Consider the following 24,471-nt stretch of genomic DNA (forward strand, 5'->3'; position numbering starts at 1 on the left):
ATTCTATTCTCTCTCTCTATATATATGTAGCAATGCAGATTTGATTACAAAGTGCAGCATTTGGGTGACAATTTGGAGGTTATTTAATATGGGACTACCTAGGATTATGTAAAAAAAAAAAAAAAAAAAAAAAAAAAAAAAAAAAAAATACAGGGACTCTCAAGGTTTTGAAAAGATCAGAGAGGGGTGCCGTGTCCAAATGAATACAGTGCTTGATTCTCACCCAAGTTTTCCAGGTTCGATCCCTGGCTTCCGCAGAATGTGGGAGTTGCATCCCATTAATGCAAAAGTAGAAGAAGAAGATAAGGAGGAAGAAGGATAAGAAGCAGAAGAAGAAGATGAGGAAAAAGAAGGAGGAGGAGAAAGACGAAGAAGAAGGAAAGGGAAAGGAATAATAATAATAAGAAGACGAGGAAGAGAAGAAGAGGGAGAAGAGGAAGGAGAGGAAGAATATCAACTGATTTAATCTTTAGTGGGTAAAGACTTAGGCACAATAAAGAAGAAGACGAAGAAAAAGAAGAAGAGGAAAAAGACGAAGAAGAAAGAGAAGAGGAAGAAGAGGTACAAGAAGAAGAGAAAGAAGAAGGTGAAGAAGAAAAATGAGAAGAATGACAAACAGAAGAACAAGAAAAACAAGAAGAAGAAGAAGAAGAAGAATTTAAAGAAGAAGAAATAGAAGAACAAGAAAAACAAGAAAAAGAAGAAGAAGAAGAAGAAGAAAGAGAAGAACAACAAAAACAAGAAAAACAAGAAGAAGAAGAAGAATTAGAAGAAGAAAGAGAAGAATGACAAATAGAAGAACGACAAAAACAAGAAAAAGAAGAAGAAGAAGGTGAAGAAAAAAAGAATTGATCAGAAGCTCTGCACACTGTGCACTGTTCCAGCATCATTCCCTCACATGCACCCCCCCCCCCCCAACCCCAGTCTCACTCCTTCCCTCCCTCCTTCCTTCCTTCCTTCTTTGGTCAGCTCACTGGCCGGAAGAACAAAACAGTGGGGGACCCTTGCCTCGCTCACCTTCTGACGTTTGAGCACGTCGATCAGCTTCATCTGCTTCTTGAAGCCAGACATCAGCTCGTTCTTCTGCTTCTCCAGACGTTTGTTCTCCACCAGAAGCTGGTCCACTCGCTTCTTCTCCGCCTCCGCTGTGTCCTGGACAGGGACAGTACTTCGCATCAATACTGAATAAAGGACTACCCCCTGAAAACGGAGTATGTCTGCCTACACGGCGGGGTAAAAATGGTCAAACAAGCCCACCTGTGAACATAGAAGTAAACATGGGAGTTGCAGCCTCAAACAAACATTGGATGTGAGACATGGACACTGATGGCAGAAACAGAAAGAAGAATCCAAGCATTCGAAACCAAGTGCTTGAGGAGACTACTACACATCTCCTACAAGGAGCACAAGACCAATGACTATGTGCGGAACCTGGTCAGCAACCTTGTTGGGCCCCAAGAACCACTGCTGGCGACTGTCAAACGACGGAAGATGGCATGGTTTGGTCACGTCATACAACATAACACCCTCTCCAAAACCATCCTGCAAGGGACTGTAGAGGGAGGGCGCAGATGGGGGCGGCAGAAAAAAAATCTGGTCTGACAACGTCAAGGAATGGACCAAAATGATGATGCCAGATCTCCTCACGACAGCTGCCAACAGAACGGTGTGGCGAGCTATGACATCTTCCTCATGTCCCCCCAACGACCCCAGCGGTCGAGGGAATGAGTGAGTGAGTGATAAGAACCAGATGAAAACTCATGTCCAGTTTGTAAAGAGGCAGCTGAAGGCGAGGCGCATTCACTTTTCTCTTGTAAGGGGTAAGCGAAAAACGTCAAAAGTTTCTCCTTCTTAGAAAATATCACATGTCAGGCCAGAGAGAACGCCATCAAAGAAATGTTATCTTCCAGAGATATTTTAAAACTGAAGGCCTTGTCGATATATATGTAACAAAATCTCTTGATAAACGAATGCAATCATTCAACTAAATCAATAATGCACAAGAATACTGGTTATGTGGAACAGTATACTTTTTTTTGTCCTGGAATATTGTATTTGATATTGCATGTTCATGTTTATATGTCCCCCCTTTGACGAATGGGCTCTCTAAGCCTTTGTCAAATAAAATTGTTCTTGTGTCTTGGACAGGGACAGGTCAACAAGGGAGCAGTGGTTAAAAAGATTACAGCGCTGGATTCTTACCCAAGTTCGATCCCTGTCGCACTTTGTGGTTTTAGGGAGGAGATTTTTTCTCATCTCCCAGGTCAACATATTATGTTCAGGCCTGCTAGTTCCTGATACCCCCTTATTTTTATTTTATAAATTTTTTTTCTGCCCCATCATCTGCACCGTTTCAGTGGCATTACTCCCACGCCGCTCATTTAGATTCCCCCATACACAGCCACACCCGGGTTCGTCCGTCGCAGTTCCAGCGTCGGCAGTCCACAGGGAACCATCGATGTTAGGTCGCCAGGAGGCCACACACCAGAAGAGACCCTGCACTGCTGCTGAGTCACTTCGGTGGTGTTCAGTGGTGCCTGTTCTGTTTTAACGTACTTAGGACACCACCTACTAAGCCCCCTACTAACGACAATAATGGCTTAGTCGCGGAGCCAGACTGAGCAAGCGTCCCTCCCAGAGTGGAGACCGCCACCACGTCCCCCAAACAACAGCCCCCCATGAATCTGCCGACACTGACGACATTGACAGGACTCACCCCAAGCACAGAAGTGGAGGGGTATCGAAACTGAGGTCACCATGAGAGCAGGGCATGAAAGGCCACAGACTTTGAGACTATTTTGTTTATATTGATGACGATGAAAGAGCAGGAGGATGACGATGTTGCTATGGAGGTCCATTTTGGTTTGGGACGATACCCCCTTAGTTTGTATATGCACACAGAAGATCAAATACCTACGTTAAAGATCCTGTGATCCATGTCAGTGTTTGGTGGGTTATGGAAACTAGAGCATACCTGGCATGCACAACCCTGAAAATGGAGTACGGCTGTTCACATGGTAGGGTAAATAAAATAAACGAAATGGTCATACATGTAAAAATGTCACATGTCTGTGTGAGTGTGTGTGTATGACTGCGTGACTGAAATCTGATTGAATGATACAGGAAACGAATGATGAGCACCCAGTGGCAGCTGTCAGTCGGCTCTACCCAGGTAGGCAGCCTGTTGTGTAAATGACTCTGTGTTTGTAAAGCACTAAGAGTTTGGTATCTGACCGAGAATGGGCGCTATATAGGTATCCTTATCATGTGTCATCAAAACAATGTGTACCCACGTCCAAACAAGAGAGTTTGAAGTACACTCCCTGTTTGGTTGTATATACTCACAGAGAGACAGAGACAGAGAGAGAGAGATGGAAGAACAAAACAACTGCTGAGGAAAGAGGTGTGTACTGAGGCAAGACATACAAAGAGGTGACATACTCCGAGCGTTACTGATGTACGAAAACAATAATAATTATAATACAACTTTTCTACGGCACGCTCCTCTAGTAATGTTTCCAGCTCCATGCACGAACTTCACAAGATATTATATACCAGAGGAGCTGACTCTGAGGCAAACCGACAGACAGAGAGCAAGTACACTGCTGACCCTTTTGCTGAATATTTAATTTCAGACGTAAAGAGTAAAATCAGTTTATACACGCATGGTTTTGTCTGCCTATCAGAGTTTTTTGTCTGCCTATCAGAGTCGATTTCTTCCACAGAATTTTGCCTGAGTTCATCGCTTACGTTGCCATGGGTTCTTTTCCAGTGTGCCAAATGCAAGCTGCACATGGGACCTCTGTTTATCATCTCATCTGAATGACTACATGCTCAGACTGATTTCCTCGTCAAACGTGGAAGGAAGGGGCGAAGACCAGGATTAGAACCCAGACCCTCACGGACACTGTACTGGCAGATAATTGTAGTATCATTCTATCATTACTTTAACTCTCTCCATACGAACGGCGAAAGAGACGACGTTAACAGTGTTTCACCCCAATTACCATCATCAAAATATTGCAAGCGGAAGGCTCTTATACTGAAGAGGTGAATGTTGACAAAGAATACCACAATTCTGACGACGGAAGCTAAAGGTTGGGTCATTCAGACACCCACTGGACATCCGAGGGGTCTGTGTAGAGGAGAAGAGAGGACTGGCCGTACTGAGTGAGTTAACTTGGAGGACTTGGCTAGTTATGTGTTAAATAGTGTAGTTGGTTGTTTATTGTAGATCCCCACACCATCCTCGCTTTAAATAACAATGTATAGAAGTATTGCATACAATATTTGATTACTGATTAATTTTCTGTCCTACAGAGCTGTTGCATACAATATTTGATTATTGATTAATTTTCTGTCCTATAGAGCTGTTGCATACAATATTTGATTATTGATTAATTTTCTGTCCTATAGAGCTATTGCATACAATATTTGATTATTGATGAATTTTCTGTCCTACAGAGCTGTCGCATATAATATTTGATTAATTTTCTGTCCTATAGAGCTATTGCATACAATATTTGATCATTGATTAATTTTCTGTCCTATAGAGCTATTGCATACAATATTTGATTACTGATTAATTTTCTGTCCTGTACAGCTATTGCATACAATATTTGATTACTGATTAATTTTCTGTCCTATAGAGCTATTGCATACAATATTTGATTATTGATTAATTTTCTGTCCTAGAGCTATTGCATACAATATTTGATTACTGATTAATTTTCTGTCCTATAGAGCTATTGTATACAATATTTGATTATTGATGAATTTTCTGTCCTATAGAGCTGTCGCATATAATATTTGATTATTGATTAATTTTCTGTCCTATAGAGCTATTGCATACAATATTTGATCATTGATTAATTTTCTGTCCTGCAGAGCTATTGCATACAATATTTGATTACTGATTAATTTTCTGTCCTATACAGCTATTGCATACAATATTTGATTACTGATTAATTTTCTGTCCTATAGAGCTATTGCATACAATATTTGATTACTGATTAATTTTCTGTCCTATAGAGCTATTGCATACAATATTTGATTATTAATTAATTTTCTGTCCTATACAGCTATTGCACACAATATTTGATTATTGATTAATTTTCTGTCCTATACAGCTATTGCATACAATATTTGATTACTGATTAATTTTCTGTCCTACAGAGCTATTGCATACAATATTTGATTATTGATTAATTTTCTGTCCTAGTCTCGCTTCCAACATCCCCCATCTCACACACACTCTTCCAATATTATTTCTTTCTCCAATCACTGACATCCACCCTCTCCATTTTGCACTCTATCTTTTCCACATTCTGTTCTCTCTCTCTCTTTTCCTTCCTCAATCCCCTCCCCCTCACTCCCCCACAACCTCCACCTCAACTGCTCCCTTTTCAGCTGAATATTTCTTCCCCTGCCATTGATATTCACAATGATGATTTCTAATTAATGATAATAATAATCACCATTATGATAGAAAAAATAATAGTACAAATAATGATAATAATAATGATAATATCATTTATTTTCGGTCTAATATCAGCATCTTAGATGAACAGACTATAAATGAATAAACGAAATGAAGACTTGGCTCTATAATTTTTCTCATTCTATTACTCTTTTACCTTGTAGGACTTGGCTCTATAATTTTTCTCATTCTATTACTCTTTTACCTTGTAGGACTTGGCTCTTTACTTTTTCTCATTCTATTACTCTTTTACCTTGTAGGACTTGGCTCTATACTTTTCCTCATTCTGTCACTCTTTTACCTTGGAGGAGGACTTGGCTTTTGGCTCTATACTGTTCATTATTCTGTCACTCTTCTACCTTGGAGGAGGACTTGGCTTTTGGCTCTATACTGTTCATTATTCTGTCACTCTTTTACCTTGGAGGAGGACTTGGCTTTTGGCTCTATACTGTTCATTATTCTGTCACTCTTTTACCTTGGAAGAGAACTTGGCTTTTGGCTCTATACTGTTCATTATTCTGTCACTGTTCTATCTTGGAGAGGACTTGGCTTTTGGCTCTATACTGTTCATTATTCTGTCACTGTTCTACCTTGGAGAGGACTTTGGCTTTTGGCTCTATACTGTTCATTATTCTGTCACTGTTCTACCTTGGAGGAGGACTTGGCTTTTGGCTCTATACTGTTCATTATTCTGTCACTGTTCTATCTTGGAGAGGACTTTGGCTTTTGGCTCTATACTGTTCATTATTCTGTCACTGTTCTACCTTGGAGAGGACTTTGGCTTTTGGCTCTATACTGTTCATTATTCTGTCACTCTTCTACCTTGGAGGAGGACTTGGCTTTTGGCTCTATACTTTTCATTATTCTGTCACTCTTCTACCTTGGAGAGGACTTTGGCTTTTGGCTCTATACTGTTCATTATTCTGTCACTCTTCTACCTTGGAGGAGGACTTGGCTTTTGGCTCTATACTTTTCATTATTCTGTCACTCTTCTACCTTGGAGGAGGACTTGGCTCTATACTGTTCATTGTTCTGTCACTCTTTTACCTTGGAGGAGGACTTGGCTCTCTGAAGCTGGTCCTTGTACCGCTCAATCTCCTCCAGAGCTCTGTTCAGCCTCACCTCCGTCGCCGACTGTGTCGACTGCTGCTGCTTCTGTCCACGCTTCATTTGTTCCAGCTCCTGTGCACAGCACACACACACACACACACACACACACACACACATACAGTGCCAGCAAGAGTTACTTGATCAAAGAAGAGGCACTGCATTGTTCTTCCCTACATCTGCTTAACCACACACGCACATAGACACATAATCATCGAATTGTGTGGAACTGATCCATATACATCACTACACTTCATGTGCATACATACACACACACACCCACACAGACACATAAACACACACAAGAGCACACATACACACACACCAAGCACACCAACACAGTTTCAGTTTCAAGAAGGTATCATCAAATTGTGTGAAACTGATCCAAATACATTACTATGATACCCCCTACTTTACCACTTAAACAAAGACACACACACACACACACACACACACACACGGACAGACACACACACACACACACACACAAAGCACACTAACACTGTTTCAGTTTCAAGAAAGTGTCATCAAATTGTGTGGACCTGATCCATGCACATCACTATGCTATGTCTGTTTAACCACTTACACACACACAGAGACATGCACACACAAAGCAGACCAATACAATTTCAAGGAGGTGTCATAAAATCATTCAGAATTGATTCAAACTCAACATCTGCTTAAGCACACATTCACACACACACACACACATGCACACTCAAGACAGGCCAGAAAAGCTTCAGTTTCAAGCAGACATCATCAAAATGAGCGTAACTGATCTATACACACCACTACACCACATCTGCTTAACTCACTCCGGACGAATAGTTCTCTCCCTTGCTTTTCCCTGGGGTTAGGAAAAAAATCACAAAAAAAATACAAAACATAAAGTAACTGAATGAAACTCACTGTACTTGACCCACTGACCCCTCTCCTCACGTCACTCCTGTGAACGCCCACCCCCCTCCCTCTTCACTGCTCTCAGAAGCTGAATCACAATCAGTACCTACTTGCCAGTAGCTTTCTTCACTGCAGATACTTTATTCAACGTCTTCATCATCCTCATCGATGTCGAAACTTTCAGTTTGAAGCATTTCAATCACTTCAGCAGCGGTAAAAGCCGCTGTTGTGATCTAGTTTGCTCCAAAAATTTCTATTTGTATCTTCTGCAACACCATTTTCGATACATATGCAAATTAGCTTGTTGTGTGGGGTCCTGAACTCGCTGGCTCGCTGTAGAGTGTGTTGTTACCGAATCTCATTAAGAAACTTTCCATTTGACCATTGACACATTTGCAATGCCCAGTGAAGCTGCGATTGTTATGAGGAAAACGTGGAAAAATTTTTAATTGTCAAAACTGCTTTCGTGTTTCATCGTCCGGAACGCTATCTTACGTCAGGAACATTTTCGCATTCCATTATCCAGAGTGAGTTAATCATTAACTTTCTGAAAGCCACCATGCTAAGGAGGTTGAATGCACAACAGACACCATTACTGTTATTATAATGAGTACCTTTCTAAGAGCCGCCGTGCTACGGTCACGGTGGACTGCACAATAAAAACCCATCACTACACCCGTCATCATCATTAACGACTGATCACCTTCCTGACGGCGGTCAGCTGTGTCTCCTGACTCTCCGACTTGCTGCGCGCCTCCTCTGCCAGCCGCTTGAACTTGTCCATCTGGGTCTGCTGGGCTGCGTTGGTTCGGTGCAGCCGTCCACGCTCCTCTTCCAGCTCCTTTACCCGACTGCTCAGCGAGCTCTTCTCTTCCTCCTGAGGGGTGGAGAGGGAGAGCAAGGGAGATAAGTCAGTTGTCATTCAGTGACAAAAAGATCAGTGTCACAGACAACAACAACAACAAAAAAAAAGGTCAGTGAGCTCTTCTCTTCCTTCCAAGGGTAATGAGGGAGCAAGGGAGACAATACATAGATCTTTCAGTGATAAAATGGGCAGTGAGCTCTTCTCTTCCTCCGAAGCATGAGGAAGGAGCAAGGGAGATAATTTACAATCATTAAGTGACAGAAAAGGATGGTGAGCTTCTTCTCTTCCTCCTGAGGGTGAAGAGGGAGCAAGGGAAACAAGACAACAGAATCAACAAAATGGTCAGTGAGCTCTTCTCTTCCTCCTGAGGATAGAGAGTGAACAAGGGAGATGAATTATGATTATTAAGTGACAAAATGGTCATCCAGCTCTTCCCTCCTGAGGGTGAAGAGTGAACAAGGGAGACAAGTCAGATCATTCAGTGACAAAAAGGTCAGCAAACTCTTCTCTTCCTCCTCTGGGTGAAGAGGGAGGATGGGAGATAAGTCTGGTGTCGTTCAGTGACAGAGAGGTCGGCAAGCTTCTCCTCTTCCTCTTGAGGGTGAAGAGTGAGCAAGGGAGGTAAATTATAATCATTAACTGACAAAATGATCATCAAGCTCTTCTCTTCCTCCTGAGGGGTGAAGAGGGAGCAAGGGAGATAAGTCAGGGTCCGTGAGCTCTTGTCTTCCTCCTGACAGTAAAGAGGGAGCAAGGGGGGGCAGATCATGGATCATTCAGTGACGAAAAGGTTAGCAAACTCTTCACTTCCTCCTGAGTGTAAAGAGGGGAGCAAGGGAGACAAGTCAGAATCATTCAATGACCAAAAAAAAAAAAAAAAAAAAAAAATGCAAACTGTCAACTATCATCGAGCATCCTTCATCAAGCATCCAAGCATAACTATGGAAACCAAAAAAAAAAGCCAGACTGATCACTGCACAGAGTGGAGGCTGCAACCATATCCCTCCAATGACAGTCCCTCATGAATCTGCTGTCACTGAAGACTCTGACAGACACACACCAAGCATGGAAGTACAGGGGGATCGAAACTGAGATCATCATGAAAGCTGGGCACGAAAGACTGCAGAATCTTGAACAAAGTGTTGGCTTGACAGCAGGGCACGAAAGACCACAGAATCTTGAACAAAGTGTTGGCTTGACAGGAGGGCACGAAAGACTGCAGAATCTTGAACAAAGTGTTGGCTTGACAGGAGGGCACGAAAGACTGCAGAATCTTGAACAAAGTGTTGGCTTGACAGCAGGGCACGAAAGACTGCAGAATTTTGAACACAGTGTTGGCTTGACAGCAGGGCACGAAAGACTGCAGAATCTTGAACAAAGTGTTGGCTTGACAGGAGGGCACGAAAGACTGCAGAATTTTGAACACAGTGTCGGCTTGACAGCAGGGCACGAAAGACCACAGAATTTTGAACACAGTGTCGGCTTGACAGCAGGGCACGAAAGACCACAGAATTTTGAACACAGTGTCGGCTTGACAGCAGGGCACGAAAGACCACAGAATTTTGAACACAGTGTCAGCTTGACAGCAGGAAAGACCACAGAATTTTGAACACAGTGTCGGCTTGACAGCAGGGCACGAAAGACCACAGGATCTTGAACAAAGTGTCGGCTTGACAGCAGGGCATGAAAGACCACAGAATTTTGAACACAGTGTTGGCTTGACAGGAGGGCATGAAAGACCACAGAATTTTGAACACAGTGTTGGCTTGACAGCAGGGCACGAAAGACCACAGAATTTTGAACACAGTGTCGGCTTGACAGCAGGGCACGAAAGACCACAGAATTTTGAACACAGTGTCGGCTTGACAGCAGGGCACGAAAGACCACAGAATTTTGAACACAGTGTCGGCTTGACAGCAGGGCACGAAAGACCACAGAATCTTGAACACAGTGTTGGCTTGACAGCAGGGCACGAAAGACCACAGAATTTTGAACACAGTGTTGGCTTGATAGCAGGGCATGAAAGACCACAGAATTTTGAACACAGTGTTGGCTTGATAGCAGGGCACGAAAGACCACAGAATCTTGAACAAAGTGTTGGCTTGATAGCAGGGCACGAAAGACCACAGAATTTTGAACACAGTGTCGGCTTGACAGCAGGGCACGAAAGACCACAGAATTTTGAACAAAGTGTTGGCTTGATAGCAGGGCACGAAAGACCACAGAATTTTGAACACAGTGTCGGCTTGATAGGAGGGCATGAAAGACCACAGAATTTTGAACACAGTGTTGGCTTGATAGCAGGGCATGAAAGACCACAGAATTTTGAACACAGTGTCGGCTTGATAGCAGGGCACGAAAGACCACAGAATTTTGAACACAGTGTCGGCTTGACAGCAGGGCACGAAAGACCACAGAATTTTGAACACAGTGTTGGCTTGACAGCAGGGCACGAAAGACCACAGAATTTTGAACAAAGTGTCGGCTTGATAGCAGGGCACGAAAGACCACAGAATTTTGAACACAGTGTCGGCTTGACAGCAGGGCACTAAAGACCACAGAATGTTGAACACAGTGTCGGCTTGACAGCAGGGCACGAAAGACCACAGAATCTTGAACAAAGTGTTGGCTTGACAGCAGGGCACGAAAGACCACAGAATCTCGAACACAGTGTTGGCTTGACAGCATGGCACTAAAGACCACAGAATTTTGAACACAGTGTTGGCTTGACAGCAGGGCACGAAAGACCACAGAATTTTGAACAAAGTGTCGGCTTGATAGCAGGGCACGAAAGACCACAGAATTTTGAACACAGTGTCGGCTTGACAGCAGGGCACGAAAGACCACAGAATTTTGAACAGTGTCAGCTTGACAGCAGGAAAGACCACAGAATTTTGAACACAGTGTCGGCTTGACAGCAGGGCACGAAAGACCATAGAATTTTGAACACAGTGTCGGCTTGACAGGAGGGCACGAAAGACCACAGAATTTTGAACACAGTGTTGGCTTGATAGCAGGGCATGAAAGACCACAGAATTTTGAACACAGTGTCGGCCTGATAGCAGGGCATGAAAAACCACAGAATTTTGAACACAGTGTCGGCTTGACAGTAGGGCATGAAAGACCACAGAATTTTTTTGAACACAGTGTCAGCTTCATGTCTGTGACTGTGAGACAGGGACAGTGCGTCATTGTCAAGCCAAGGTGCTGAAGCTCTTCAAGCCAAGGTGCTGAACCTCTTCCACACAACATGCCACAGTCTAGAAAAGAGAAACCGGGAAGCTCTATGGCCGTGTGAAGGACCTGCAGCATACTGCTGCCTTCATCCCTTCACTGCCATGACTGGGGTGTCCATCTGACAAATGAGAACAAGAAGAAGAAGAAGAAGAAGAAGAAAAGAAGAGATACTTAAAAACTAAAAAGTAACAATAACAAAGACAACATGAATGAATGAATGAGCATGCACGCGCGCGCGTGTGTGTGTGTGTGTGTGTGCGTGTGTGTGCGTGCGTGCATGTGTGTGTGAGAGAGAGAGGGGGACAAAGAGAGAGAGTAAGAGAAAGCAAGAGGTGACGAGACAAAAGAGAAAGAAAGGGAAAGCTAGTAGAGAAAAAAATGAAGTAAAGTTTATTTAAAAAAAAAAAAAAAAAAAAAAAAAAAAAAAATCAAAAGATTACCCACAAAATAAATGAATAAATCATTAGAACAAGCACCCAGAGAGAGAGAGAGAGAGTGTGTATGCAAAGACAAATGGCCCCAAACAAACAATCCTTTCAACAACAATCATCACATCACATTACTCCAGCTCTCAAAGAAAAAAAACTCAACTAAATTTCAAAACAAACAAACAATAAAAACAACACAGGAATGAATAATATCTATGTCATAAAAACCAAAACTGAAAACACCAATTATTTCAATGAAACCAAAAACAAAACACTGATGCCTACGAATAAGATATTTCTCTATACATCTATATATATATCCATATATCTATATCTATCTAAATCCATATCCATATAACAGAAGACTTGGCATGTCTTTAAAACTTGTAATTCTAAAAGCAGCAAATTTTTGTTGTTTTGACAGCTTCTTCTTTTTATACCTTACCGGTCTTGGCATTTACCACTGTGTTTTTTACAAGATCCCAAGAGAGTGCGAACTTATTGTGTGTGTGTGTGTGTGTGTGTGTGTGTGTGTGTGTGTGTGAGTGTAACACACAAAGGTAAACAAAAATAAATAAGCAGTGTTCACGAAATAATACCGAACCAAAAAAAAACAACAACAAAACAAACAAAAAAACAAAACAAAAAACCCCAAAAAACAACAACAAATAAACAAACAATTAAAAAAAAAACAACATCCACCATTAACACACACTTAGTTAAATAAAATGCACAGAAAAAGCAAAACAACACCCCCACATAAACACTAAACTAAGCGTTCTATTCCTTCTGGCTTACAAAAACAGGGCACAAGAAACAATACGCAAGCAGAAAACTATTCCTTCAGAAGATCCATACTTCTTTCTGTATTGCAGCCGAGTATAATAGCACAAGCACAGTCCGGGAGCGCTCTGAATCTGATCGGCACAGAATGCTGGCAAGGTGTAACAGCACTGCCACAGGTAGGTGTGTGATGATCAGATAAGGCTGTATCGAGTATCTGATCAATGGTAAGATAGTTACTACTGTATATGATGTTACAGTGTGGCTTGTATGGAAAAAGGGTCTTTTGTTCTGGGATTTTGTGGTGTGTGTGTGTGTGTGTGTGTGTGTGTGTGTGTGTGAGGGTCTGTGTGTGTGTGTGGGGGGGGGGGGGGGGGGGGTTGTACAGTTTGTGCATGTGAAGTGTAATCATACGTGTGGGTGAGTGCATTCATACTTTTTTTTTAAATAAAAAAAAAAGTTAATCATTACATCAGTTTCACACACACACACACTCACACACACACCATACTCAAACCACCCACACATATGATACATGTATATGAACACACACACAATCACAACAATAAACATACAAGTATACCCAAATGCCTGCAACTAGAAACACACACACACACTCATGATCACACACATACACACACCATCTAAGCCCCACAACGCACACACACACACATTATGTGACATGCATGATCACATACACACCATCAAAGCCCCACAACAAACACAAACAACACACATTATTTGACATGCATGATCACACACACACACACACACACACCACCACCAAAGACCCACAACACACACACAAACACATGGTCACACAAGCACACACAGAGAAACACACACACACACACAGATGCACGACACTCACCTTTTTACTGCTCTCCTGGGACAAGCGATCCAGTTCCTCCTGCATGACCCTGACCTTGGCCTTCAGGAAACGTATCGTGGCCTCTGACCCATGTCAAACCACACACACACACACACACACACACACACACACAATTAGACTTTATACAAGTACATGTCATATTATAACTAACACATTACACACATACACACACGCACACCCTGACACATGCACACACACACACAAACACACTATCAGAATTCGCACTTTTAAGTCCAAGTTAGGTTATAACTGACACATTCTTACATTCCGTTTTGTTGGTTTTACACATTATTCTAGTGCCTACAAACTTTCATTGATGATTTTCATGACAAATAAATATGATTCTGATTACACAGACACACACACATACACAGACACACACACTGCTATTGCAGAAGGTTTGCTGCACTGTCCAACAGGACATTTGTTATAGCTGTTTGATGTTCGCTTTTACTATCCTTTTGCTAATGTCCCCCCCCCGCCCCCCCCCAATGTTCTCTCTCACACACATATGCAGGTTTACTCGCATACATTCTTTAACCACCATTCCCTCTCCCCTTCCTGACCCACTCCCTTCTCCTTCCCCCCCCCCACGTCTAGTATCACTTAAAATGGAATACGTTAACTTGACGATTACAACTACTACTTCAAACACATGTATGTGCATTATTTTCTTTTTCTCTATTTGTTGTTCAGAGTTCATGCATGCCTATGAGAGGTCTTTTATATGTGAAGCCACTTTTATCTCACTATTTACACAACTGTATTCTATTTTGAGGGGTATTCCAAACAAAAAGAAAGACCCCCCCCCAAAAAAAAAAAAAAACCCCAAAAAACCACCAAAAAACAAAACAAAAAAACAAACAAACAGCATAATATACATTAAAAAAGAAATAGATTTACTTCTATAGTGAGGTGATGCCAGGGCATCTAAAAATCTTACTTTAATATACTGCATTATACTGTGTTATATTGTATTTCACTGTATTGTATCACATAATATCATATTATACTATATCCTATCTTTCTCCTCTATCTGTCTGTCTATCTACCTGTCTGTCCATCTTATCTATATTTTTTCTCTCTATGAATTTCAAACACACACATGTGTACAAGGATACATCACTAACATATTTACAGTAATCACATGACACGACATTGACAACAAGCCATGCGCACTGTCTGCTGCATCACAACGTCAAAGAATCGTCTCCTTTAACACCAATCAAGGGGGAGGTGGATAACCCAGTGTAGTTCCTCAAATGAGCTGCATATTCACCATGTTGATCTCATGGCACAGTTTTACACTTTTCAGCTTTATGGATGAGTCAAAGCCAAAGTGTGTGGACTGATCCATATACGCTTAACTCACTCAGTACGGCCAGTCCTCTCTTCTCCTCTACACAGACCCCTCGGATGTCCAGTGGGTGTCTGAATGACCCAACCTTTAGCTTCCGTCATCAGAACTGTGGTATTCTTTGTCAACATTCACGTCTTCAGTATAAGAGCCTTCCGCCTGCAATATTTTGATGATGGTAATTGGGGTGAAACACTGTTAACGTTGTCTCTTTCGCCGTTCGTATGGAAAGAGTTAATCACATCTCTTCTTGTTCGTGGGCTGCAACATCCATGTTCGTTCATATTCACGAGTGGGTTTTTAAGCGCATGACTGTTTTAACCCTGCCAACGCCCCCTAAGTAGGCAGTCATACTCTGTTTTCAGGGGAGTGCATGCTGGGTATGTTCTTGTTTCCAAACCCACCAAACCCTGACATGGATTACATGCTTATTTGATCTTCTGCTTGTGCATACACACAAAGGGACAAGCACGTCTTCACATATGCTGACCTGGGAGATCGGAAAAATCTCCACCTTTTACCCACCAGGCGTCATGACCGAGATTCGAACCCGGGACCCTCAGATTGAAAGTACAACGCTTTAACCACTTGCCTGTTGCTCCTTTCCTGTGTAGAAGTGTATTTGTTTTATGATCAAAAGTGGATTTTCCCACAGAACTTCACCAGGGACAACCCTTATGTTGCTTGCAGTGGGTTCTCTTACATGGGCTTAGTGCATGCCGCTAATGGGACCTCGGTTTACTATGCCATCCGAATGACTAGCACCAAGACCACCACCCAAGGTCTAGTGGATGGGGGAGTGTCAGTAAAAATTCTGGTCTGCATATGGGACTGGAACCAAAGCACACTCTCTCCAGTCAGGTGCATAACCACTGTGCCACATGGCCCCCCCCCCAACCCCCCCTCACCTCCACCCTCCCCACCAGTGCTCCTTACCACTGCCCATATCCTGCGCTGCCTGCGGGAGGATGTCGTCGTCGTCATCATCATCGACCTTGACCCCTCCATCACCGTCCATCTGACCCTCGATGTCGGCAAAGGCATCATGATAGGAGAAGGCGTCCTTAAACTCAGTCAGAAAGGCCTCGTCAGGGACAGCAACATCCTCCACCGCAGAGGCTTTCGATTTGGGCCGACTGCCTGGCCTGGGGAAAAAAGAAAAAAGCCAAAAAAAAAAGGGAGTTGCAACCCTTTCGGGGCCTCCTCATAACCCATTTGGGGCCTCCTAATCTGTTGACAGTTCTTCCCTCCACTGCTATGCTTGGTGGAAAACAGAAATCGTCTTTCAGTTCTTTGTTTCTGCTGTACATATACCGTCTAAGTTCTTTGTTTCTGCTATGCTAGGTTCCAACAGAAACCGTCTGTCCAAGTTCTTTGTTACTGCTATGCTAGGTGTGAACAGACACTATCTGTCCAAGTTGTTTATTATTGCTACGCTTGGTTCTAACAGAAACCGTCTGTCCAAGTTCTTTGTTACTGCTATGCAAGGTGTGAACAGACACTATCTCTCCAAGTTGTTTGTTATTGCTATGCTAGGTTCCAACAGAAACCGTCTGTCCAAGTTCTTTGTTACTGCTATGCTAGGTGTGAACAGACACTATCTGTCCAAGTTGTTTATTATTGCTACGCTTGGTTCTAACAGAAACTGTCTACCAAGTTGTTTGTTATTGTTATGCTAGGTGTAAACAAATGTTGTCTGTCCAAAATCTTTGTTGCTGCTATGCTAGGTGTAAACAGATATTGTCTGCCCAAGTTGTCTGTTACTGCTATGCTTGGTGTAACAGAAACAGTCTACCAAGTTGTTTGTTACTGCTATGCTAAATGTAAACAGATATTGTCTGCCCAAGTTGTCTGTTACTGCTATGCTTGGTGTAACAGAAACAGTCTACCAAGTTGTTTGTTACTGCTATGCTAAATGTAAACAGATATTGTCTGTCCAAAATCTTTGTTACTGCTATGCTAGGTGTAAACAGATAGCGTCTGCCCAAGTTGTTTGTTACTGCTATGCTAGATGTAAACAGATATTGTCTGTCCAAAATCTTTGTTACTGCTATGCTAGGTGTAAACAGATAGCATCTGCCCAAGTTGTCTGTTACTGCCATGCTAGGTGTAAACAGATAGCGTCTGCCCAAGTTGTCTGTTACTGCTATGCTAGGTGTAAACAGATAGCGTCTGCCCAAGTTGTCTGTTACTGCTATGCTTGGTGTAACAGAAACAGTCTACCAAGTTGTTTGTTACTGCTATGCTAAATGTAAACAGATATTGTCTGTCCAAAATCTTTGTTACTGCTATGCTAGGTGTAAACAGATAGCGTCTGCCCAAGTTGTTTGTTACTGCTATGCTAGGTGTGAACAGATATTGTCTGTCTAAAATCTTTGTTACTGCTATGCTAGGTGTGAACAGATATTGTCTGTCCAAAATCTTTGTTACTGCTATGCTAAATGTAAACAGATATTGTCTGTCCAAAATCTTTGTTACTGCTATGCTAGGTGTAAACAGATAGCGTCTGCCCAAGTTGTTTGTTACTGCTATGCTAGGTGTAAACAGATAGCGTCTGCCCACGATGTTTGTTACTGCTATGCTAGGTGTGATTAGATATCATCTGTCCAAGTTGTTAATTACAGCTATGCTAGGTGTAAACAGATAGTGTCTGCCCAAGTTGTCTGCACTGCTATGCAAAGTGTAAAGAGATATCGTTCGTCCAAGTTATTTGTTACTGCTATGCATGGTGTAAACAGATATTGTGTGTCCAAGTTCTTTGTTACTGCTATGCCTAGAGTAAACAAGTTAGGTCTCTCCAAGTTCTTTGCTTCTGCTACATGAGACATAAACAGATTCCATGTTTCCCTCCTGCTAAAACAGATATGAACAGTTCGTACAAGCTGCTCTTGTTGCCCTGTTTAACTATGACTGTGGTGTAATGTGACATGTTCAAAAACAAAATATCGCTGAACCCAAGCAAAGAAGTTCAGAACAGTATAACCATCTGTAAACAAAACATGTCTACTGTGGAAAAAAAAACATTCAGGAGATGCCTTCCATCCATACACATAGATTCAGTGTGCTGGTCAGGCCTTGAGAGCCTACCAAATGCCTAAGGAAAAAAAAAAAAAAAGAAAGAAAAACAGAAAGTGTCAACCAGGTGACGGCTACTGACCGGCTGGATGGAGGCTTCTTCTTTCCCGACTTGGGCCGAGCGCTGCTGACAGTGCTGCCCCCTGTAGTCTGACTCACTTTGGAACTGGGGCGTGACAAGGGCTAGGGAAAAAAAAAACCAAAGAACACCACCACAAAATAAAACAAACTAGACACATGCTTGGTCATATTTTTTTTCTCCACTTCAACAATACTGGACACAACCATGTGCATGCGAATGTGAGTGTGTGGCTGAAAGACTGACTGAATGATGCAGTAAATGAATGATGCGCGCCTAAAGGCAGCTGTCAGTCGGCTCTACATATAATGTAGGCAGCTGGTTGAGTAAATGACTGTGTTTGTAAAGGGCAAAATTCTACAGAAAAATCCACTTTGATAGTAAAACAAATACACTTGTAGACAGCAAAAAAGAAGAAGAAGAAAAAAAAAAGGGGGGTACTGGTGGTGTCGCTGCACTGTAGTGATACACTCTCCTCAGGGAGCACACCCTGAATTTCACACTGAGAAATATTTTGTGTCCAAAAAAGTAATACGATACAAAATACAAAAACATACCCTGTGGGTGCGATCCTCGTTCCTCTCGGTCAGTTCATCATCAAACTCTCTGAAACACACACACACACACACACACACAGAAACTATGTAATTCCTATCACATTCTGTTGAAAAGATTTCGTACATTGTCTACACTGGTCTCTTATTTCTGTTGCGTAAATTGATGAATACGTGCGGTGGTTCATAGCTTTGTTGAATGAATACAGGAGTGATTCATGTTTTGCTGGTCTTTTTTTTTTTTTTTTTGGTCAACACAAAGTTGGTACAGACTACGGGCCTGACTAGGAAGCAAGTGTCCACAGGTTCAAAGTCACAAAGAGATACACAGACCCTGGTTCTTACGCTCCTCTCCACTGGACCTTCAATGGTGGTCTGGGTGCTGTCTTTTGCATGAGACAATAAATCGAGGTCCCGTGTGCAGCGGGGCACTTAGTACACGTAAAAGAACCCTCGGCAACAAAAGTTTGTTGTCCCTCGCAAAATTCTGTATTGAAAAAGTTCAGTGCTAGAGAAGTTTGTAAAAAAAGTGCTCTCCCATTGCCAGAAAATTTTGAGGATTCAAGGGTAATAGATTAAAAAAAAATTCTAGCCCAAAATCGATAGAAGATACAGAATGAAAACAAACGTTTTTGTTAAGGAAAATGAATGTGGGTTCTAAATCAGGGCTTTTTGGAATGTGAGGCAATCCCTACACACGCACTCAAAGTGGTCCAGTTAGCAAATCATTATTGAGAAAAAAAGGGGTCTTCCACCTGATGAATGCTCACTTAACTAGTATGTTTATAATCCAGATACATTAAAGTTTAAACTAACCATTCAAAGTCTGTTTATGTTCATTGTACCAAAGACTGATGAAGAAAAAAATTGAAATACATGCAAGACGTCAATGAACATCTTGTTGGCACTGTGGAAACACTTTTTGCAGGACATCAAGTGATTAAAGACAGAAAAACGAAGGGATAGTGTTACATCGCAGTGATGCGCTCTCCCTCGGGAAAGCAGCCCAAATTTCAGAGATACATATACTGTAACAAAATGTAATGCAACGCAATCCAATACAATCCACAAATGAAACAAAGCAATGGATGAGAGGGAAAAGGAAGAGAAACCCGCAGAAACTTACTTCAGGAAATCTTCAGTGTTAATGTTATCCAGCAGTCGAGACTTGGCCAGGATAGACTCTTGGCCTTTCTGCACACATCATCACCATTACACTGATCATCACCACCATTATCCTCGTTGACATCATCACCATATTTAAAAACATCTTTAAAAAAATTCATCAAAACTACCACCACAATCACCATGATTATTATCATTGTTGTTATTCTCATGTTATCACTGAACAGTCAACAGTGTAAATTTATAGTCATGTGTGTGTGTGTGTGTGTGTGCGCACGTGCACATGCGTACATGTTTATGCTTTCACCTATGTACTTGTGTGTGTGTGTGAGTGCCTATGTTTCCATCCGTATAGTTACATGTGTGTGTGTGTGTGTGTGTGTGTGTGTGTGTGTGTGCATGTGTGCGTGCGTGCATGTGTGAGTGTGAGTGTGTGTGCATGTGTGCTTGTGTGTGCATGTGCGTGCATGCAGGCGTGCATGCGTGTGTGTGTGTGGGTGTGCTTGTAGACTCAGGTGCCCCCACACACGTAGCTCTCAGCATGCTCTGAAGGCTTGATCAGTCCACTAGTTAATGTGTAGGTCAAGGATTTACTTTTATGAAGCAGATGCCTATTTAAAGCTGAAACTGTTTGTACATGTGGAAAAAAACAAACAACAACAACAAAAATACCACTCAGGGCTGCTAAGATGAATCCTGTTCCTGTTCTTGTAAAAAAAGAAAAAAAATTATGGTCTTGACATTCACATATGTCTATGGATTCCAGATACAAAAATGACTACTTTTCTGACCAGACAGTGGTGTCACATAGTGTCTTGTTTACCATGACTTGCTCCGCTTCCTGCACAAGACTGGCTGTCTTTGCCTCCAGCTCTTCATTTAATCTCCTGCAACACACACACACACACACAATGACACATGTATAAGCATAATACACACAGTCACATGCACACACACACACACACACTTTTTTCACACATACTTGCACAGTCTCACACACACAACACACAGTCACACACATTGTCTCTCTCTCTCACACACACACACCACACAGTCGCACACACATGCGAGTGCATCTCACACACACGAGCACACACACACACACAGAGTCTTACACACACAGTCAAAAACACACAGCTTCTCCCTCTATCTGTCTCTTTCTCATGCGCACATACTCACACACACACACACACAGACAGAAAAAGTATGGGGCTGAAAAAATGTCTATACAAACACATGTATACAATACTGAAAAAAAAGAGAGAGAGAGAGAAAAAAAAAAAGAAAAAAAGAAATGAAAAAAAAACTAAAATGAAAAAGAAGAAAAAAGAAACACTTACTTGTATTCTTCCTCCTTGCTTCTGAGATCTGTCTTGCTGTTTGAAGACAAGTTTTGCTGTGAGCGGCTGATACTTTTAGCACTTCGTGCATCTTTTCGTTCCATTGCTGCCTGTATAAAAATTAAAAAAAATCTTTTGATGGATAAAGGCAAAGAAATCAAAAACAGAACTCAAATTTCTCAGTGTATGATACATGAAACAGGGTGATTTCTGATCCCCAAACATGTTTCCAGTTCCAATGACGCACTAACAAATAGTACTGCAATGGGAATCAGTGCAGTTCTTCCAATGTAATTGGTCACAAGCGAGGGACTGTACTTAAGATTTTCAAACTTGACTACAATATAATAATATCAAAAAGCCACACCACACAGCCTTGATGAAGTACAGTTCAATGAATCAGTAGCACTAATCATCAATAGTAATCTAGCCACATAAGGACAAACTGCATTTTCAATGAAGTGGTCCCTGAAACATTCTAAAAATTTCTAGAATAAACAGAGAAAAAAAGAGTGAAAATCACGCACTGGAGTTTCAGCCTGAAGCTTGATCGTCTGCTACAATCAGGTGTCAGTGAGGCACATATATATATATATATACACTCACACAGATGTTTAACATATTTGACTGTTTTGTCTATTTACCACGCAATGTAGGCAGCTATACTCTGTTTTTGGGGGAGTGCAAGCTGGTTATGTTCTTGTTTCCATCACCCACTGAATGCTGACATGGATTGCAGGATCTTTAACTTACGTGTTTGAACTTCTGCTCGCGTATACACATGAAGGCGGTTCAGGCACTAGCAGGTCTGCACATGTGTTGATCTGGGAGATCCGAAAAATCTCCACCCTTCACCCAACAGGTGCCATAATCGAAATTCAAACCCATGAAACTCAGATTGAAAGCTCAACGCTTTAACCACTTGTGACCCTCTGATGGCAATCTGGGACCCCCTAGAATTATGGGAAAAGAGTTAGCAAGACATCTGATGATACCTCACTTAGCAGAAGACCTGTTATGTAGATGCAGCATTCTGTCTGTTACTGTGACAGTAGAATGTGGTTATAATACGAGTGCTGCCAGGTCTGTGTCCTGTACATGTGATCTATAGTCTGCATGGTCTGTTAGGCCATACCAGATTGATAATTCTGACAGTGCCAGGTTTTGGGCAGATAATTCAGGTTAGTATTCATGCAGTACCACTCATGCCACTTTAAAACATACGTAAGTCTCAGTTTCAAGGAGGCGTGTCAAAGCACACAGACTGGTCCATATTTACTATACCACATCTGCTACCCACCCATCCCTGCAACTTCCCAGTCCCAGAAAAAAAACACCCCCTCCCTCCCCCACCAACAACAAATGGATACAGAAGACTATATAATTAAAAAACAAAACAAAAAACAATGGCTGAAGTTAGAAAATATCAAAGTTGATCACTTATTCTCTTTTCTATTCAGTGAGTTACATAAACACAAAATTTCACAGCAGATATAAAATGTATTTGGGGACCCACAGACTTGTGATACATGGTTCTACCATACAATCTTTCAAAACACTCTTTTACAGCACCACAGCCTTTCAAAAATAATATAACAAAGGCAGGATTAAAAACAAATTCTAACAAATTCTAAGTTTTCCACTATATCAGCTTCAGATGATTACTAACTTACTAAGGCATACGACCAAGAAAATCATGTCTTATTACTTTTATTTTATATAAAACGCTTCAGAACTTGTATGAAAATATAAAGTTAAAAAGACTTATGAAAGAAGGCTGATCTGGTTACCATTAAATACTGTTTTCTGTGGGGACCACTGGAAAACAGTAGCCCAGAGCATTTACAAATACAATCACACATACAAACATTGATGCAGACACACTTCATAACATTCATTTGCCTAAACGCATCAGAAAATAAACAGGTCACACACACACACATTCACATACACCAGGCATTCGTATCGATACAGCCCCATTCATCTCTCCACCCACCAATTATCACAGACAGACACACAGGGCAGGAAAAACTAATCATAACAACTGTGGAAATGGTGAGTTTTGAGAGCTGCTTTGAATGAGGGCAAAGACTGAGCGTGTCAGACAGAATAAAGGAGTCTGTTCCAGATGACAGGTCCAATAAAAGAGAAGCACGTTCCCCATGGAGTTTCTTTTGCCTATTTGGTATGCAAAAAATGTGAGTGCCACATGAGGAATGCAGAGACCGAGACGGAAAATAGATCTGGCGGAGTTCCTGGAGATAAGGAGGAGCAGAGCGAGAGTTAACATTATAACAAGTAGTGGCAATCTGAGTTTTGAAAGAAACAGGCTGCCAGTGCAGTTTTGCAATGAGGGGAGAAATGTGGTCATGTCTGCATGCCTTGTAGACAAGGCGGGCAGCACAATTCATCACTTTTTGAATTTTTTAATGTACTTCTGGGGGAGACCTGCTAAAAGACAATTGCAGTAATCTAACAGTGAGACAACAAGGGATTAACAAGGGTCTTGGATGCGTCAACAGTCAAAAATGGTCTGATAGACGCTATTTTGCGGATTTCAAGGTAGCTAACTTGGCAAATTTTTTAAACCTGATCTTTCATTGAAAACTTACTGTCAACAACAATGCCAAGATTACAAGCTTTGCTGGAAAAGGGGATATTTCTCTGTCCTTCAAGAGGCAGAGATGACGGAAGTTCTGCCGGGTTGGATGAGTCAGTAAGATTACTTCAGTTTTATCCTCATTCAACTGTAATTTGTTTATGTGGGTCCAAGCCTTCACACCATTAATACAGGATCGCATGGTAGAAAACAAGAACTATCACAGTCTGCCCCCACAGCCCACTCAAATAGCTGAAGATTGGACCCTGCAACATATAAATCCAGGTCCAGAGTTGCAGCTACTGTTTACAATCAGCAGAGACGCTGTTGCAACAATAAAATCACAAAGATAACTTTATTACTGCATATGAAATCACTAACAAAAGGCGTGAGACAGGCTTATCGAACGAGTACCGATAGGCCTAGTTTGTATCAGTTTGACATGGTACTGTATATGACACCAAAAGTCCAGATTACGTTAAATAAGACAGAAATAAGGAAACAACACGTACAGAATTCGATCTGGAGCGACTTCCGTCTGCCATGGTTGCGAATGAACACTTGTTGCCACGAAGTGGAACGTTGTCGTAATCAAGTGGGTTGGCGGAACCGAAAGATAAATTTGAAGCACTTTGTTCCGATTGTTTGGAT

The 24,471-nt window shown here is 41.8% G+C and overlaps 1 protein-coding gene across 1 annotated transcript in view; it reads right to left on the reverse strand.

The window, feature by feature from the left end:
• The window catches only part of LOC143277915 (testis-expressed protein 9-like), a 25,772-nt gene extending 1,301 nt beyond the window's left edge, over positions 1-24,471 (reverse strand). Inside the window, exons 1-11 of the mRNA XM_076582885.1 lie at positions 24,333-24,471; positions 21,222-21,331; positions 20,705-20,768; positions 19,883-19,950; positions 18,760-18,808; positions 18,206-18,306; positions 15,985-16,193; positions 13,671-13,753; positions 8,190-8,363; positions 6,527-6,661; positions 1,018-1,152 (exon numbers count right to left, since the gene is read on the reverse strand). Of these exons, the coding sequence (XP_076439000.1) occupies positions 1,018-1,152; positions 6,527-6,661; positions 8,190-8,363; positions 13,671-13,753; positions 15,985-16,193; positions 18,206-18,306; positions 18,760-18,808; positions 19,883-19,950; positions 20,705-20,768; positions 21,222-21,331; positions 24,333-24,365 (1,161 nt within the window). The 5' untranslated portion in view covers positions 24,366-24,471. The remainder of the gene's footprint in view (positions 1-1,017; positions 1,153-6,526; positions 6,662-8,189; positions 8,364-13,670; positions 13,754-15,984; positions 16,194-18,205; positions 18,307-18,759; positions 18,809-19,882; positions 19,951-20,704; positions 20,769-21,221; positions 21,332-24,332) is intronic.

The sequence above is a fragment of the Babylonia areolata genome, chromosome 35 (assembly GCF_041734735.1).
Source record: "Babylonia areolata isolate BAREFJ2019XMU chromosome 35, ASM4173473v1, whole genome shotgun sequence".
NCBI lineage: Eukaryota > Metazoa > Mollusca > Gastropoda > Neogastropoda > Buccinidae > Babylonia > Babylonia areolata.